At 35.3% G+C, this 15,834-nt stretch overlaps 1 protein-coding gene across 1 annotated transcript in view; it reads right to left on the bottom strand.

The window, feature by feature from the left end:
* The window catches only part of LOC129744441 (cGMP-dependent protein kinase, isozyme 1-like), a 120,934-nt gene that overhangs the window by 29,421 nt on the left and 75,679 nt on the right, over positions 1-15,834 (bottom strand). The window contains exons 2-4 of the mRNA XM_055736956.1: positions 13,937-15,829; positions 5,965-6,222; positions 4,605-5,011 (exon numbers count right to left, since the gene is read on the bottom strand). Coding sequence (XP_055592931.1) covers positions 4,605-5,011; positions 5,965-6,222; positions 13,937-15,412 — 2,141 coding nt within the window. The 5' untranslated portion in view covers positions 15,413-15,829. The remainder of the gene's footprint in view (positions 1-4,604; positions 5,012-5,964; positions 6,223-13,936; positions 15,830-15,834) is intronic.

The raw sequence follows: 15,834 nt of genomic DNA on the forward strand, positions 1-15,834 counted from the left end.
GAATCACATTTTTTGATGAAAATTTGATCACAATTTTATGTAATTTCAGATTTTTCTGCAATTTCGGCAAACTTGAGTGTAGGAAGGAGAAATATGTCAAAATCTTGTTCGTTCATGAAACTTCAACCTCTTTTCAATCAATTGTTGAAATTGGATTTAAGATTTGATAAAGTTATATTTTTGACTTTTGTCCACTGCTCACCGCATTGTGCGTCGATATGAAAAAGAATAAAAATTGGTGTGTTCCGAGATATTTTGATTTTTTCTCTAATGAAAATTTTGTTCTTGTTGCGTAAGTAAAAAACTCTGCTACAGAGATTTTTTAAAAATTTCATTTTCAGATTCAGCGACCAAGTTTAGGAGAGATAAGGGCATAACGAGCACCCGGGGCACAGTAAGCACCCCTCTTTTCTACAGAATTAAGTACACAACATTTTTTTATTGCTGGAAACCAGCAAAATTTCGCTTGTTTATGTCCCGCTGGTTTTCCAGCAAAATTTCCAGCAATAAAAATTACTGGAAACGGTCAGCAAACTCAGATGCTGGGAAATCAGCAATCTTAAAGAGCTGGAAATCAGCAATTGCTTTCAAAAAGAATCGGGAATATTTGGATCCTAATTTAATTTCAAATTTCAATGGTTCTCAAGCTATGAATAAATCGAAATTGTGTGTGTTCATTATTCAAAGGTGTAATTCATTGACATATTAAAATTAAAATGCATCAATATTCTTCCTGCAGCGGGATGCCGCTGTGCCCAAAAGCTTGAATATATCAGCCTCTATCTGACCCTTGGTTTAATCGCTCCATCGCTGGAATGTGGAGGAAAACAATGTCAATCGTATATATTGAAAAATCATTTGTCAAATAGAATTTTCCTTGCAAATCCGTCATCGTCATTGTTGAAACGACAAACATCTTAAATCAATTTTCAGGAGAAACCGCTTCGTATTTCCTTTTGCATTTAGTTTCTAGCAAAATGCAATCTTCTTTTACACTTCACAGAAATATTTAAATAAAAAACCAACGTGGTTCTCAAGTGACGAAAATATTATTTTGGAGCTCCGCAAAATAAGCTCTTATTACCGTTAAAAACCATCTTGATCTATAATATAGACACTGCAACAAGATGTACAAATTGTTCCTCAATGTTCACCATAATTAAATTTTTGATTTTTTTTTTACTATAATAAATATTCAAAGGCATTTTTATCTTAACTTGTTGACATGGGGCAAACAGAGCACCATTGATCGAGATACGATAATCGTTTTCTGCCGTAGAATCCAACTGCGAATTTAACTCCATGAAGTCAACTGAATTATGAACCTACTGCTTGACTAGTTTACATCTGACGATTTAGCCTATTGGTACGATTTCGAAGAAGTAATCAGAAGACTCGAGTTCGGCTCCTGGCCGATGTGTTTTTTTTCCATTTGCCATTCATGATCGATTATTTTGATCTTTGCATACGATTAGTAGCATCATCCTCCAAACAAAGCAACAGAAACATAATGTATGAGTGTGTGTCAACTTTGCTTTGTAGGATGGATCTATGACTCACCGCTTGAATGGTAAATGCAAGAAAAAAATCATCGACAAGGAATCAAACTCGAGTCCTTTGATTACCTCTCCGACACCTTACCAATAGGTCAAATCGTTAGATGAAAAAAGTCAAGCTGCCCATGGAGGGGTTCTCATTATACCCCTACAGTGACTGATTTTCAGCTTTCGGAAAAAAAATTGAAATACACTGACAAGGTTTACTCGGTTGAAAAAAGGCATGAATTTTTTCGATCCTTAAAAGCTGCACGATTGGAAATGCCCATACTTTATACAAAATATGCTTTGATCAAATAAAAAAGACAGTTCCACCCAATTTTAGTTTAATGATAGCAAAACCATTGCATCTGATGACTTTACGAAATACTTAGAAAATTTGATGCTTCTATAGGAGCAGGGCATGATGGACTTCCCCCATGTTTCCTTAAAAACTTAGCGATCGAACTGACCGAACCTCTTTTGATTCTTTTGAATATGTCGATAAATCACAGAAAAGTTCCCAAAATTTTGAAAAAAAACCTTTTTTTAATTTAAATTTTCAAGTCCGGAAAAAATTATCGAGGAATCTTGTCTTGAAACACCAAAGTCTTTGAATCAATATTAAATCGTATGAATCTAGTTGTAAGTTTATTGACATAAAACCGCAGGGAATTCTGTCAAATTGCATTTGTATTTGGAGTTGCTACACGAAGAATAGACAGTCCTGAATTACTTTCAAAACTCAATCTTTACGCATCCTCCCGCCCATTAAGAAACAAACATCCATTCTACATTAAACTTTATGATAAAAACAATGCAAAACATCAATTTATAACCCAACAAAATGATGTACGAATACAATTCACACAAAACAATATTTCTGAAATCTGGACGGAAAATCTGACAGTTTTGCTAGTTTCTTTTTATGAAAAAAAAAATGCTCTGTTTGAGGCGTTCTAATATTGTTCTCGCTACTTCTACCGATTTGCCGTAGATTTTAATTTCGTTTACATTGCGGATGAGCAAAATATTCAAGAAAAATACATCCTCCTAACAAATTTTCGCGAATTTTCTATACAAAATCTAAAATAAAATCCCAGATACCCGAATCTCATTTTAAAAAAAAAATCTGCAATAATTATGTCGTTTTTTTTACCAAAAAGAAAACTTTGAGTCTACCGTAAAAAGGGGTAACTTTGATCACCGGGGTAATTTTTACCAATAATAAATATTTTCACATTATCATCAGTAACTCAGCCTATACTTTGAATTTTCGAAAACTTACATTTGAAAGCCAATTTTTTCAGTATCAAATAGACAAAATTTGGTTTTTATTTGATTTTTTATCTGTTAGTTAAAATGTTATTTCAAAATCCTAAAATTTCTTTGTTTTCTAAGGATCGCAAACAAATAGCTCTCCTGATGATACCAAAAAACATTTAGAAGCAAACGGGTTGTTAAAAATGAAAGCAACTTTTTTTTCTTTGTACGTGTATATTTATAGTGCTATTTTTATAGTCATTTAGTGATAAATTTTCTATATCTTAAAAATAAGGACATTCCAAGAGTAAGCCCGTATTGGTCAAGTGGATAGGAACCCTATCAAATGATTAACTTTGAAGAAAAAATTAAAATGTAAATAGTGGAAGGGCCTACAGGAATGTGTGATGGTAAAATTTTATTTGTATTTTGTAGCTCAAACTATTTAGCAATTATTTTAGTTTTTGCCCCTAAATGTATGCACTGTAATAGTTCTTTTTTCGATTATAAATGTTTTTAAAAGAAAACGTTAAAAAGCAATGTAAAATTAATAAACTAACATTTATAAATATTATGAAGGCCTTTTGTATCCTTTATGATCTAGAAAACTCGTAAAAACCGTAGAAAATAGAGACTGACCAATGGTACCTCAAAGCATCAGATTCGAAACAGAGACGAAATTGATTTTTAAATCGAATTTAAATTAGTCTAATAAATTTATGCAACCATGTTTTACGTTCATAGGAGTCCAGTGCTGGCAAAAATATGAAACATGCCACATTTCCCTTTACAGAAAAAATAATCGAAAAATATTGTAAAAAATTAACAATATTACCCCGGTTTACGGTACATAGTTTTCAAAATTCGAGAAAAGTTTCAAATAGACAAACCTTATTGAGAATCTACATTACGTTCAAATGTCCTTTCCGGAAGCAAAAACAACATGATACGATACGGATGTGGCTAAAGTTGTAACCAAACTAAACGGGTTGCTTTTTGCTTGTTTAAAATTTGCCATAAAAACCCTTGAAAATTACTGGCTTAAACAATCGTAAAGCTTAAAAAATGGTTTATAAACGTTTTCATAAATGTAAAATCTGCCTGATTATGAAACAACCAAAACATTAACTTAACTCACCCGAACTAGGAAGATAAAGTTGTTTGAAAACAAAGATTCACCTATTAAATCTTGTTAAATACGCTGTAGTACGATTACTTTGAATCACGCGTATATTGATTACAAAATATCATCCATCCAAACATTAATTTTTATGATTTCAGCTAGTAGAACTTTGTGTAATATTTTTACCCCTGAATGTATGCAGCACAGTAATGTTTCTTCTATAAGAACATCTTTGACAGAAAAATGTAAAATTTAATTTGAACAAAGCCAAAAAAAATACTGCAATTGGTAATCTATGTGTAATGACATCTCATATATATTAGAAAATATAAATTTTCAAACACTTTTTTCACTTAGCAAAATCTCGTACTTGGAACATAGCTCAAAAACTGTTCTACTAAGTTTTTTTTTAAATTTTCATTTTCAGTTTCAGTGGATAATATAACATTAGAAATATGGGCCAGTTGATGAAGTCTACGATTAAAGTAAATTGTGAACTAGAGTGAACAATCTAGAGTTTTGAAGAAGTGTTTTCATATTTGCTAATTTTTTTCCCAAATATCCATCAATAAAGAATACTTAACTCAGGAAAAAAAATCTTCGAAATGGCTTCTTCTTGGTCCAACATTATTTAGTTTTCCTTAGTTCGAAGTAGCCTGCTAAACATCCGAAACCAAACTCACCTGTAATCTTTGTCGTATTTCGGTATCTTGATGTCGGAAGCGCTGCCCATGACCTCACAGCTTTCACCGGAAACGCCGTGCCTCTTCATGGCCAGCAACACCGAGGTCCTGTTGTTGTTGATCTGGTACTGTCCAGCATTTCCGTTGCCGGTCCCATTGTGAATGATTCCGCCAGTACCGCCACCGTTTTGTTTAAGGTTGAATCCCTTGCCGGGAACTCCATACAACTCGGACATCGGCAGCTGCTGACCGGCCATGACGTAGTTGGCCTGAATGCTGGACAGCAGGTCACCCTCGGTCGAACTTTTGCAGGAGCTTTGCTGCTGATTCTGATGGGAGGACGCCGTGCTGTTTTCCAACTGCTGCTGCCGATCCAGACTGGTTGTGGCCGTTTGTTGGAGAACGCTCTGGGGTAGGAGGAAGAACATAAACATTGGCTGGTTAGCGCTTTATGAGTTCACCCCCATCGTAAAGTACAATTATTGTGGTCAAGTTAAAATTAACCATTCAAGACACGCGATACGATGGCAAACCCAACGCATGGTAGTCAGTCATTCTTGAATCGACAGACGACCTTGCCAGGCAACCATCCATAATGTTCCGATGCAAATTTTGAGTGAAACTCAACAAAGGATATTAATCAAGTTGATTCATTGATGAACCTTCATCTGTCTCAGATTTTTAACCAGTACATGTTGATTTTTTTTTAATTTGAAATTTTTAAGACCTTGGCCATTTAAAAAAAAGTAAAAAAAGTCGTGTTAAAACCATGATTTCAATCGGTCAATCGTCAAAATTGATAAAGCCACAGGAAAGGAATTAGGAATGGTAGATGGAAAAGTTAACGTTTTTTGACAAATTTCGGCTTCATAGGATACTTAACATTTTTTCTGGATAAGGTTAGAGGGTCTCGGTTGGATATTTCAGGAATGGCTTAAGTTAGGGATGCATGAAAGGTTTTGACGTTACCTTAGATAAGATTGTACAATCTCTCATCTTAAATTATAGAGAAGGTTCACCGGATCATCTCAGTGAAAACAAGTAAAAAATCATAATATTCATAATAGCATAATATTAAACGTTGAGAGCAGATGAGAGTTAAATCAATCCAAATAGCTTTAAGCTGGCAAACTTTTCAAAACAGTGCTGATGAATGATACGGTTGCTAATCTGAAAACTCTTCATATAAAATTAGCACCTTCAAAATAACAAATTCACACCTTCGATTTGATTGCCCGAGCAAAACAGTTTCTAATCCTGGCACCTGTGTTGTCTTTAACATTGCAAAAACCTAACCTAACCATCTAATGAGATCAATCAACCCGCCTTACATCTCACACGCATGATGACGCTTCCTTACCTTGAGTTTGTCGATCTCCCGCTTGAGTCGGTTGATTTCTTCGTCGCGAATTTTGAGCAGCTGCCGCAACCCGTGGATTTCGTCCTCAGCTTTGGCGACGGCGCCTTTCGGGCCATTATTGGTCTGGCTGTTGAGCGTTGGGGTGCTTCCGTACGATTGGAAGCTATCACAGTTGAATCCCGACTGGGGGATGGACTTCCGGCGGCCATCGCTCAGCACCGTCCGCTTGCCAAACAGCAGCTTGGAGTTTTTGCGGATCTGAAACGAATGGGGTATCAATGTAGAACCTTAGATTTTTCAACAAAAGATTATAGGGGAGATAAGGGCATAACGAGCACCCGGGGCATAGTAAGCACTCCTCTTTTCTTCAAAAGTACGAATTTTCTGAAATAAATTATCATGGGGATTAATTTCGTAATTCCTATGGTATAAATTTAACAGCAAAAAAATATCTTCAGCATCTTTGAAGAAATGTTGAAAAAAACCAACTAGGTTCTCAAGTGACGAATATATTATAATTTTTGAGCGCCGGAAAATAAGCTCTTATGATGGTTAAATCATTTTGATCTATAATGTACGCACTGCAACATGATATACACATTATTTCTCAATTTTCACCATCTTTAAATTTTTATTTTTTCACTAAAATCAATTAGAAAACGCGTTTTTACTTCATTTGTTGACTCGGGGCAAACAGAGCACAATCAATCGGGGCACGATGAGCGATCAAGCCGTAGAATCTAGCAGCGAATTTAACTCGATGAAGCCAACTGAATTAAAGAGCTACAGCTCGACTAGTTTCATTTGACGATTTAGCTTATGGGTAAGGTGTCAGAGAGGTATTTTCTCCATTTACCATTCATGAACGATTATTTTTATTGTTGTCATTATACGGCTAAAGCATGGAACACGATAAATCTGGACGCATTGTTTATTATACCATAGAACTCCTAGTTGTCGGATCTAGAATGTTCTGACAGTATTTTGTTTTGGAATGTTTTTTTCTATCAGTGCTGAAAATTTAATTTATAATTTTGGACACCCATGTCAAAAATCCGACTTGGTCGGGTTCAAACATCGCGAAATCGTTAAAAATGGTCAAATCGACCGTGTGTAGCGTTTTTAAACGTTTCCGTGAGATGCGTACTCTCGATCTGCAGGTTGATACCAAGCGTCATAATGGAACTACGGATCGGAAACTGCATTTGAAACTGTTGAGAACGATCAAGGTAAATCCAGGGCAGTCGGACTATCACATCGCAAGGAAATTCAATGCCGACCGTCAGAAGGATTCGTCTGCACGAAGGAATACGATCTTATCGGGCCAGTAAGCAATCAAACCGGATATTGAAGCAGAATGTAGTAGCCAAAGGACGTGCCCGGAAGTTGTACAACAAGTTTCTAACGAGGTACGACGGATACATTCTCATGAATGACGAAACGTACGTGAAGATGGATTTTGGGCGCCTTCCTGACCAAAAATTTTACAAAGCCACCGGTCGAGGGGATGTCCCCGCCAAGTTGAAATTCGTTTTTGGCGATAAATTTGCAATAAAGTGTTTGATCTGGCAAGGTATATGCAGCTGCGGACGAAAAACCCCAGTTTTTGTAAAAAACTAGACCATGGACTCCGAAATGTACAAAGAGGAGTGCCTGAAGAACGTTTTTTTTTTCGTACATTAGATCTCACAAAGAACCAGTAAAATTTTCGCCAGATTTGACAAGCTGCAACTACATCAAAGAGGTACTACAGTTGTACCGGGCCAACGGGTGGATTTTGTCGAAAAGGACATCAACCCACCAAGCTGCTCTCAATTCGTCAAATTTTGGGCAATTGACGAGCAGACGATGAAGAAGAATGGTAGGACGACTCGGGATGTAACAGAGATGAAGAGATTGTGGAACAAAATGGCCGCTGAGGTCAGCGAATGGGGTGTTTTTCGAAATTTTATCAAAACAACATCGGAATATTTTTTTATTATTTTTCCTTTAAAGTGCAATAAAAACTCTACACTTTGAGTACAAAACATTTTCATTTTGTTTACACAGCTCCGAGATAGACCCTTTTAATGCGTCCAGATTTAACGAGTCCCATAATTTATGTATGTACATATGTATGTTTGGTAGCCACCTTGGGTGCATGGATTCACCGCAGTTGTGGCTAAGGCTTCAGCAACAAGTCACCATAGGTTACCATATATTCGGTTAATATCTGCTGCATGAGACGTTCAAGGGAATGGATTCGTAAGTAGAGTAACTTACTATATCCGAAGGGTAAAGATAGTTTGGTATCGAGAAGTTATTGCCGAATATACAACTAACTTACTATGCAAGTCTCTGTAGTCCCCGCCCCCAAGATTTGTTTTTAGAAGAGCGCGTCAAACAGCAGGAGAACTTAATAAGAGAAGTACTGCCACAGATACATACCCATGCGCTCAACTCTTTGTTTTGACACCCTGATGCACCCATTGAAATTTTTATTAGATATGAAATAAATATATGAGATATGATATAAATCAACAATAAAATTAAATTGATCAACAATAAATAAAAATTATATTATATTTATATATTAAATTATATTAAATTATATTATATTATATTAAATTATGAAAAAAAAGGAATAAAAATAGTCGGTGTTTGACCAGACCGAATCGATTGTTTTAAAAAAATTGTACACGATATGATTTGACTTTAATGTCAGTCATAAGCGAGACAAATGGAAAACGAAACATTGAACGAACGAATATCTTGGATTACAAAAATTTGGATCATAAACTTTGCTAGCTTAATATTTTAACATAAGTCTCGAGTATCATGAAAAAAGCTTAACAATATTTTTTTTGTAAATGTGTATCATGTAATAAAAACAATTATTTTCAAACGGTATTATGTCAATCCGGTGGGTGCTATGATTAAATGTGCATAATGATCAGTTAACTGTGATGTTGAAAGTGTCCGTCTTACCCGACTTTCCCTTATGATTGTGTAAATTAATGAAATTATATGTTCACCTGAAAAATAACAACAATTAATTAAAAAGTCAAATGACCCTACGCTTAATAATATAGATTAAGCAGTTCCACAAGTTTTCCGCATTCTGACTGAAAATTCTCTAACCAAGTTTTTGAAGTTATTATACCGTAAAAGGTGATGAAATCCTCTTCCTTTATCAGTAAAAATGTTTGAATTTGTTTACTTTTCTATGTGAAAACAATTTAATATGGTATCGAGCTGCAATTTTCATTGACTAAAAATAGTAGGTATATTATTACCAAAAGAATATTATAAATTATTGGTAGGTTCAACATGAAAATAAGAATAAATTATGCACATTAGCTCGACATCGAAGTTTAAATTAGAAAATTCCCAAAAAGTCGCTGTAAACATCGGTAACTGTCGGAATCGAATTTTCGATTTAAAACATGATTGAGTATAATTAAAATTAATCACATGTTCATAAATTTTCAATCGAAGGTTTTAAAGTTTAAAAATTCAAGCTTTGAATATTTTGTCGCTTGCAAATAAAGTATTGGGTCCTGGAAATGACAGAAGGTAAAAAAAAATAAAAATTAAGTTATGCAGGCTTCCAAGAAGAATATGTTTTCAGACCACAAAAATTCAAAATAAAAAATAAAAAAACAAAAACAATCTTTAAAAAAATATTTCATAAAATTGATAGAGTTTGACGGCAAATTTATTTGAAAATAAAAACAAAATTTAATGTTAAATGTTCTGAATACAGAAATAAGTTTTTTTTTAACATTTAAGATGGATTTATTTCCATTAACTCGTATAGCCCTTTAAAAACTTCAAAGAAAAAAGGATTTATTTTAAGGAACAGGATTTTTGTGCTTCTAATTTATTGGTTGATTTGAAAGATTTAAGCGTAACAAATCTGAATCTGATTTTGTTTATAATACCTATTTCATTCGATTAGAGAAATTTTTTTAAAAATGACGATGCATGATTCTAAAAAGGTAAATTCTACATTTTTCTAAAAATTTGGAAGGATACCATAACAAATATTCCTAACATTACTGAATAAAGTTTTAAAATTAATTTAATTTTTTTTAATAAAATTTGTTCAAACCTGCAAGACGATTAAATTTTACATTAGGGCTTTTAACACCCTATTTTTTTTATTTGAAATGTTATTACTAGAAGAACGTGACTTTTACCGACAAGGCAGATAAATTGAGTTAACATTTTATTATAATTTTCAAAAAAATAAATTTAATTTTTTTTGGATAGACTTACCAAATTTTATAGTCAAACCATTAAAAAATTTGAACAATTTTCATTAGTTTGTCTCGCTTTTTCAAATCAAAATTTTTGTGTTGAAAAATAATTCGAAGCGGCAACTTCAAAGCTTCATTTTAATGTACAATGTTGACTCAATAACTATTTGATTTTCTGAGTTTTCCCAAATAATAAATTATGAAAAACGTTTCAATTCTAGATCGCATCACAATAAGCGTTACCACAAAAAAAAGTTAAACTGGTTTCAAATATATAGTGATTTTCTTCATCTTTAATCTTGTTTAATAACAATTTCACAAATGTTTTCACAATCAGAAAATCTAAAGAGAATGGACTCATTTATGGATTTATATGATTACAGATAATTTTTACGATTTCAGATAATTCAACCCTTCAAGAATGCTGACAAAAATTGCCAGCCGATTTTCAAATGTTAAGATTAGGAGATATTTTGTTATGCAATATTCTTTGTTTTAATCACTTTTTTCTGTAACTAGTTTAAAATTATTTTAAAAAACTTTCATGGATTTGGATGACAATTTTTTGCGAACCATTTAAATTCATATTATTTAAAGTTAAAATTAAAGAATAAGCATCACTGATATTGTAAAACACTTAAAATATATATTTTTAAACGTTTCGAAATATTTCAAATTAAAAAAAATTCAAAAATATATATTGGATGGGGGGTCACCGACCAAATGTTTTAACTTTTAGTGGAAATGGAAGCGTTACTGCAAGTTTATTGTTTGTTTTGGTATTGTTGTTAATACTAGCTGAATTTGAATTTCGAAAAAACTCACCCCCCATGGACGAGTCCTTCGTCAGCGCCTGCTTGGTGCCATGAATATTCCCAAAAATTAGGCTAGTTTGAACGCTGTTATGAAATATAAATCAATTTTAGAATCTTTCGGTTATGCCTGCACAAACACTATTCCAACTAGACCAAAAACTATAAACTTATAAGACCACGTGATTTCAAAACGAACTGACCTTGATCGTCTAAACGTCTGACATTGATGCGAGAAAAAAGGGACAATCCTTGAGAAAGAAAGAAAGTAAGAAAAAACAGCTTGTTTCTAGATTATATGAATAATATTCAACTTCCAGAAAACGTTAATGATGGCTTTCAACATATTACAACATGTTACAACCGTAAAACAGTCAATGAAAAGGTTAAACTTAAAAACAATTACTGTTCATGGATGTCGTTAGAACTCTGGGCGCTTACAAAAATTAAAATATTGAAATGTAGCAAGAGGCACTCTGATAATTTTCAACTAAAAGAAATGCTCATTCATATAAAAAAAATTGTACTATAAAAAACAACAGTGCAAAAAACAATATTATGAGCGAATATCGAGCAAAACTCCTCATTACAAGCTCTGGAAAAACATAAACACACTTATTGGCAAAAATAAAGCTATCACTCCAATTAATCTTCCTGATGAACAAGGTGATAAAACCAACAATACTGAGGTAAGCGAAAAAAATCAACAAAATTTTTCCACGATTGGGAAAAAACTAGCTGAAGAAATTCCAACTAACTCTGAAAGTGATCATCCCATATTCACCGAGTACAAAATACATTTGTATTCATATCCAGTTAGTGCAAATGAGGTCCGACTAATAATTCTATCCCTTAAGAACAAAAAGAGCCGTGCAACTGATGGATTTCCTATTAATGCTTTAACAGTGAAAAATTTTCTGAATTACTCATGCTATATTTCAATCACTACTTAGAGACAGGAGTTTATCCGGATTGCCTAAAAATAGCAAAAGTAATTCCCATTTTAAAATCAAGCGAACCTCATGACGTAAATAAAAACCACCCTATCTCAATCTGTCTTCAGCAAAGTTTTTGAAAAACTTTTATTGAACAGAATTGTGCATTTTTTGAACCAGGAAATTATATTATATAGCTTGCAGCATGGATTCAGATCGAGTAGAACGTTCATTGCTTTTACTGAGTTAGTTGATTCTATTATTTCTGAAGTCAATTCCAAAAATATTGTTGATGCACTGTTTTTAGATCTTAAGAAAGCTTTTGTCACTCAAAATTACGATATATTGTTGTCTAAACTGAATAAATATGGGATAAGAGGCGCAACTAATGACTTTCTTCGCAGCTATTTATTGGGAAGAAAACAGTTTGTTGCTAACGAGGATACAAAAAGCGACTTGAGCAAAATTGATATTGGTGTTCCTCAAGGAAGTAATATTGACTTGTTACTATTTCTCCTGTATACAAATGATCTCTATAACTTATCACTCTATGGCACAGCCCGCTTATTTGCTGATGACACACCTATTTTTTACCCAGCAATATCAACCGATAATATCATTCAACAAATGGAGAACGATTTGAAATAACTATCAAAATACTTCAACACACACCTACTTTCTCTTAACTATACAAAAATTCTAAATACCTACATGTTGTTTCGTTCATCACATAAAAAAAATATTTGAATCAACGACCTATGGAAGAAAATATTATAGAGAGAGTAAATCTATTTCAATTAAACCATACATTTCCTCGCACTACGTTATAAATATTTGTGTTCTCAGCATGATTAAAGTTTGTTCGAGTTTAAGTTTCTTTTGTTTTACTGCCAGACGTGCTGATAATAGTAGCATTACCAGGAGGCTCAAATAAGTTTTTTGGTGTGGGGGAATGTGGGGAGCCGCTACAAAAAAAATTAAGTAATAAGGTAGAGGATACTAGGAATTTGTTTTTTTTTGCTAATTCTGAAGACCACCGTGAGTGGTAAACATCTGATACATGGCTTGCAACTTGTTTATGTATAAAATTAGTATTAGATGAACTTATTTTGAAGTTGAAATGGTAAATTTAAAACACTGCACTTGGTTAATAAAAACCCAATCTAAAGACAAGATAGGATTTTTATTTTAGGTTGAATTCATATGTTGTGTAGTAAAGTTAAATAACTCAAGCCTAGGGTGATTTATGACATATTTCCGCCGGAGGCGAGCGTATTTCTAACTTGCTTTCTAACACTTATCAAACACCTTTTAAGATCAAGTAATTTCCCGTTACAAAATTTTACTTGGAAAATATCTCCATGGGGGTGGAAGGGAGGGTAAACCCCTAAACTCGTTCGCACGGTTTTGCTTCCGGTAGATACACATTCTTACTTAATCAAAGCATTTCATTTTTCAATAAACCGATTTATTAAAAGTTTTTATACTAAAATTTCATTATAATTTTCATAGAAATTATTAGGAATCTCAAAATCTCAGTTCTTCGGTACATTAGAAAGATTATTATGATACTTTGAACTGATTTGATGGTTTCGAAATAAGAATAGATTTTCTCTCTTCTAAAAACACAATAATTTTCAATATCAACAAACATGTGTCCGTAGATAAAGCCATCACATTGGCGTTTTTGTTTTTGCTCCAGAAAGCTTGAGTCATCTGTAGACTCAACCAATTGCCAACAAATTAGCACCAGATTAATTGCTGCAAAACATCAATTCAACAAACAGAAAATCTTCGACAGAGGACACACAATTTTCAGAAGCAAAAAAAATGCGGGTTGTATCGCTTCGACCATTCGGCGTCGCGTGATCAACGCTCGATAAATTCACAATCTCCTCCGATTCGATGATGTGTTGTATTGATTGAACCAATTAGCGTCGCGAAATCGCGTCACTTGATCATATTCATTCGATCGATCACTTACCTTTTCTTTGACTGGCGCATCCACATTGGGCACGATCTTGGAAGTTTTGCGATTGAGTACCGACGATCCATTGCCCATTGGTCCGAGGATGCCCGATTGGATGAAAAATTCCTGAGCCGAGGGATTGAGCTTGGTTACTGGAGGTTCCTTGGTTGGGGTGCTGGCAGCGGATTTGACCGAAGGTACTTGAAAGTTTGTAACACTGTTGCCGTTATCGCTGTTGTTGTTGCTGCTGCTGCTGTTTGGTCCAGATTCATCCAAACTCTGGTCACTTTCACAGGCACTATCACTAAAGCACTGATTATTGGGGAGTGCCGATGGGATCGATTCACTAGAAACGATCGATGGATCGGCTTGAATTGGGTTCACTAGCAGAACGTGATTTTCGCACACCGGGGGTTGTTCTTCTTTTGTGGGAGTTTTTTCCGGGTTCGGGGATATTTTCGGGGCTAGGATATTGGTACCAGTGATACCTGCGTATTTGAGGGAAAGCTGCCGGATATTTCCGTTGTTAAAGAGCGGATTTCGGCCGGCCGTGAAGGATATGTAGGATTCGTGGGAGCTGCTGAGATCTTCACTTCCACTTGTTTGGCGATCACAAAGCTCATCAGGACAATCTTCTTGCGATTCGTCTACACTGGAAGAAGCGGAAAAGTTGTGCTTCAGTGAGTGCGACACGAATTCCGCACTGCTATCCGAGGGAGATAGTCCGGGAAAACTTTTGTGACTTTTCTTCAGAGTACTTCTTCGTGGTGAAGGAATCGAGATAGAGGGAGTTTTTTCTTCATTTGAGAGTGCGGACTTGGGTCCAAGTTTCTTCACAACGAACTCAGGATGAAAGGGTTTGTAGTGTGAACCAAAACTTGGCGTTGAGAGCCTCTTGGAATGTGTTGAGTGCAATATTTCGAAGCCTCCTGTCTGCACGGACGTTATTTGAGATCGGCTTGGAGACTCGCTCAGATTGCTTGCGTACTTGTTCTCTTGCGTAAAAACAGTAGGCGTATCGGGATGCGTGAAAGCCTCCAAAAGCTTAATTTTACGGAAATCTTTCTCCGATGTCGATATCGGCCTACTTCGATTGTGCTCACTTCCAACGATCGTTTTATTGACACCTTCTGGCGATTCTACCGAGTGCGATCCCGACGAGGACAATCCGTGATGTTTGCAATTGCACTTTGCGTACAAACTGCCACAAGTGTTAGACTTGCGGAACCACGCGCGAAGTCCCAAAGCCGTTGCTGGCTGCTTCGATGGCTGAGACTGCGACTGAACTGATTTGTCGTTTTGGGACTTTTCGTCTCGCACCTCGCAGCAATCCACAATCGACACATTTGATTGTGTTAGTCCGGCTGCTGCTGTTGAGTCTACTTCCCCCGGACGCGCCGCCACTCTACCAATCACACCCCCTTCATCCTCCAACACCACTATTCTATTATCACTTCTTATTTGTATATTTTCTCTCGTAATCGTCTCCATTCTGAAAACTATATCGGTGAGCCGGAGTTAACTATGTTACCGACAACTATTGTGAGCGGGCAGCTGCAAAGGTCGACCTTTTTCCGCCCTCCGCCCACCAAGAGAAGTGCTACTTTTACCCAAAACAAAACTTCTTGTGCAATCTCCTCGAGCTCGAGCTTTTGTGCCCGGTGAGTCCGGTGACCGGTGTGAAGGTGAGCCTGGTGAGTGACCCCTTTTCCAAAGTCCTCGATGTGAATGAGTGGAGTTTCCGAGGGTGGTCGATTTTCTCCAGCAGCAACGGCTGTTATGTTTTGATTTTCTGATTTCTTTTTACGATTACACAAACCTACCCACCGGCACCGGTTTCAAACCCTGCCTCCCGCGGGTAAGGGCAATTTAGGGCAGCAGCTCCAGTCAGTCCAGCGTTAATGTTTCCTGAA

Source organism: Uranotaenia lowii, chromosome 2 (assembly GCF_029784155.1).
Source record: "Uranotaenia lowii strain MFRU-FL chromosome 2, ASM2978415v1, whole genome shotgun sequence".
Lineage (NCBI taxonomy): Eukaryota > Metazoa > Arthropoda > Insecta > Diptera > Culicidae > Uranotaenia > Uranotaenia lowii.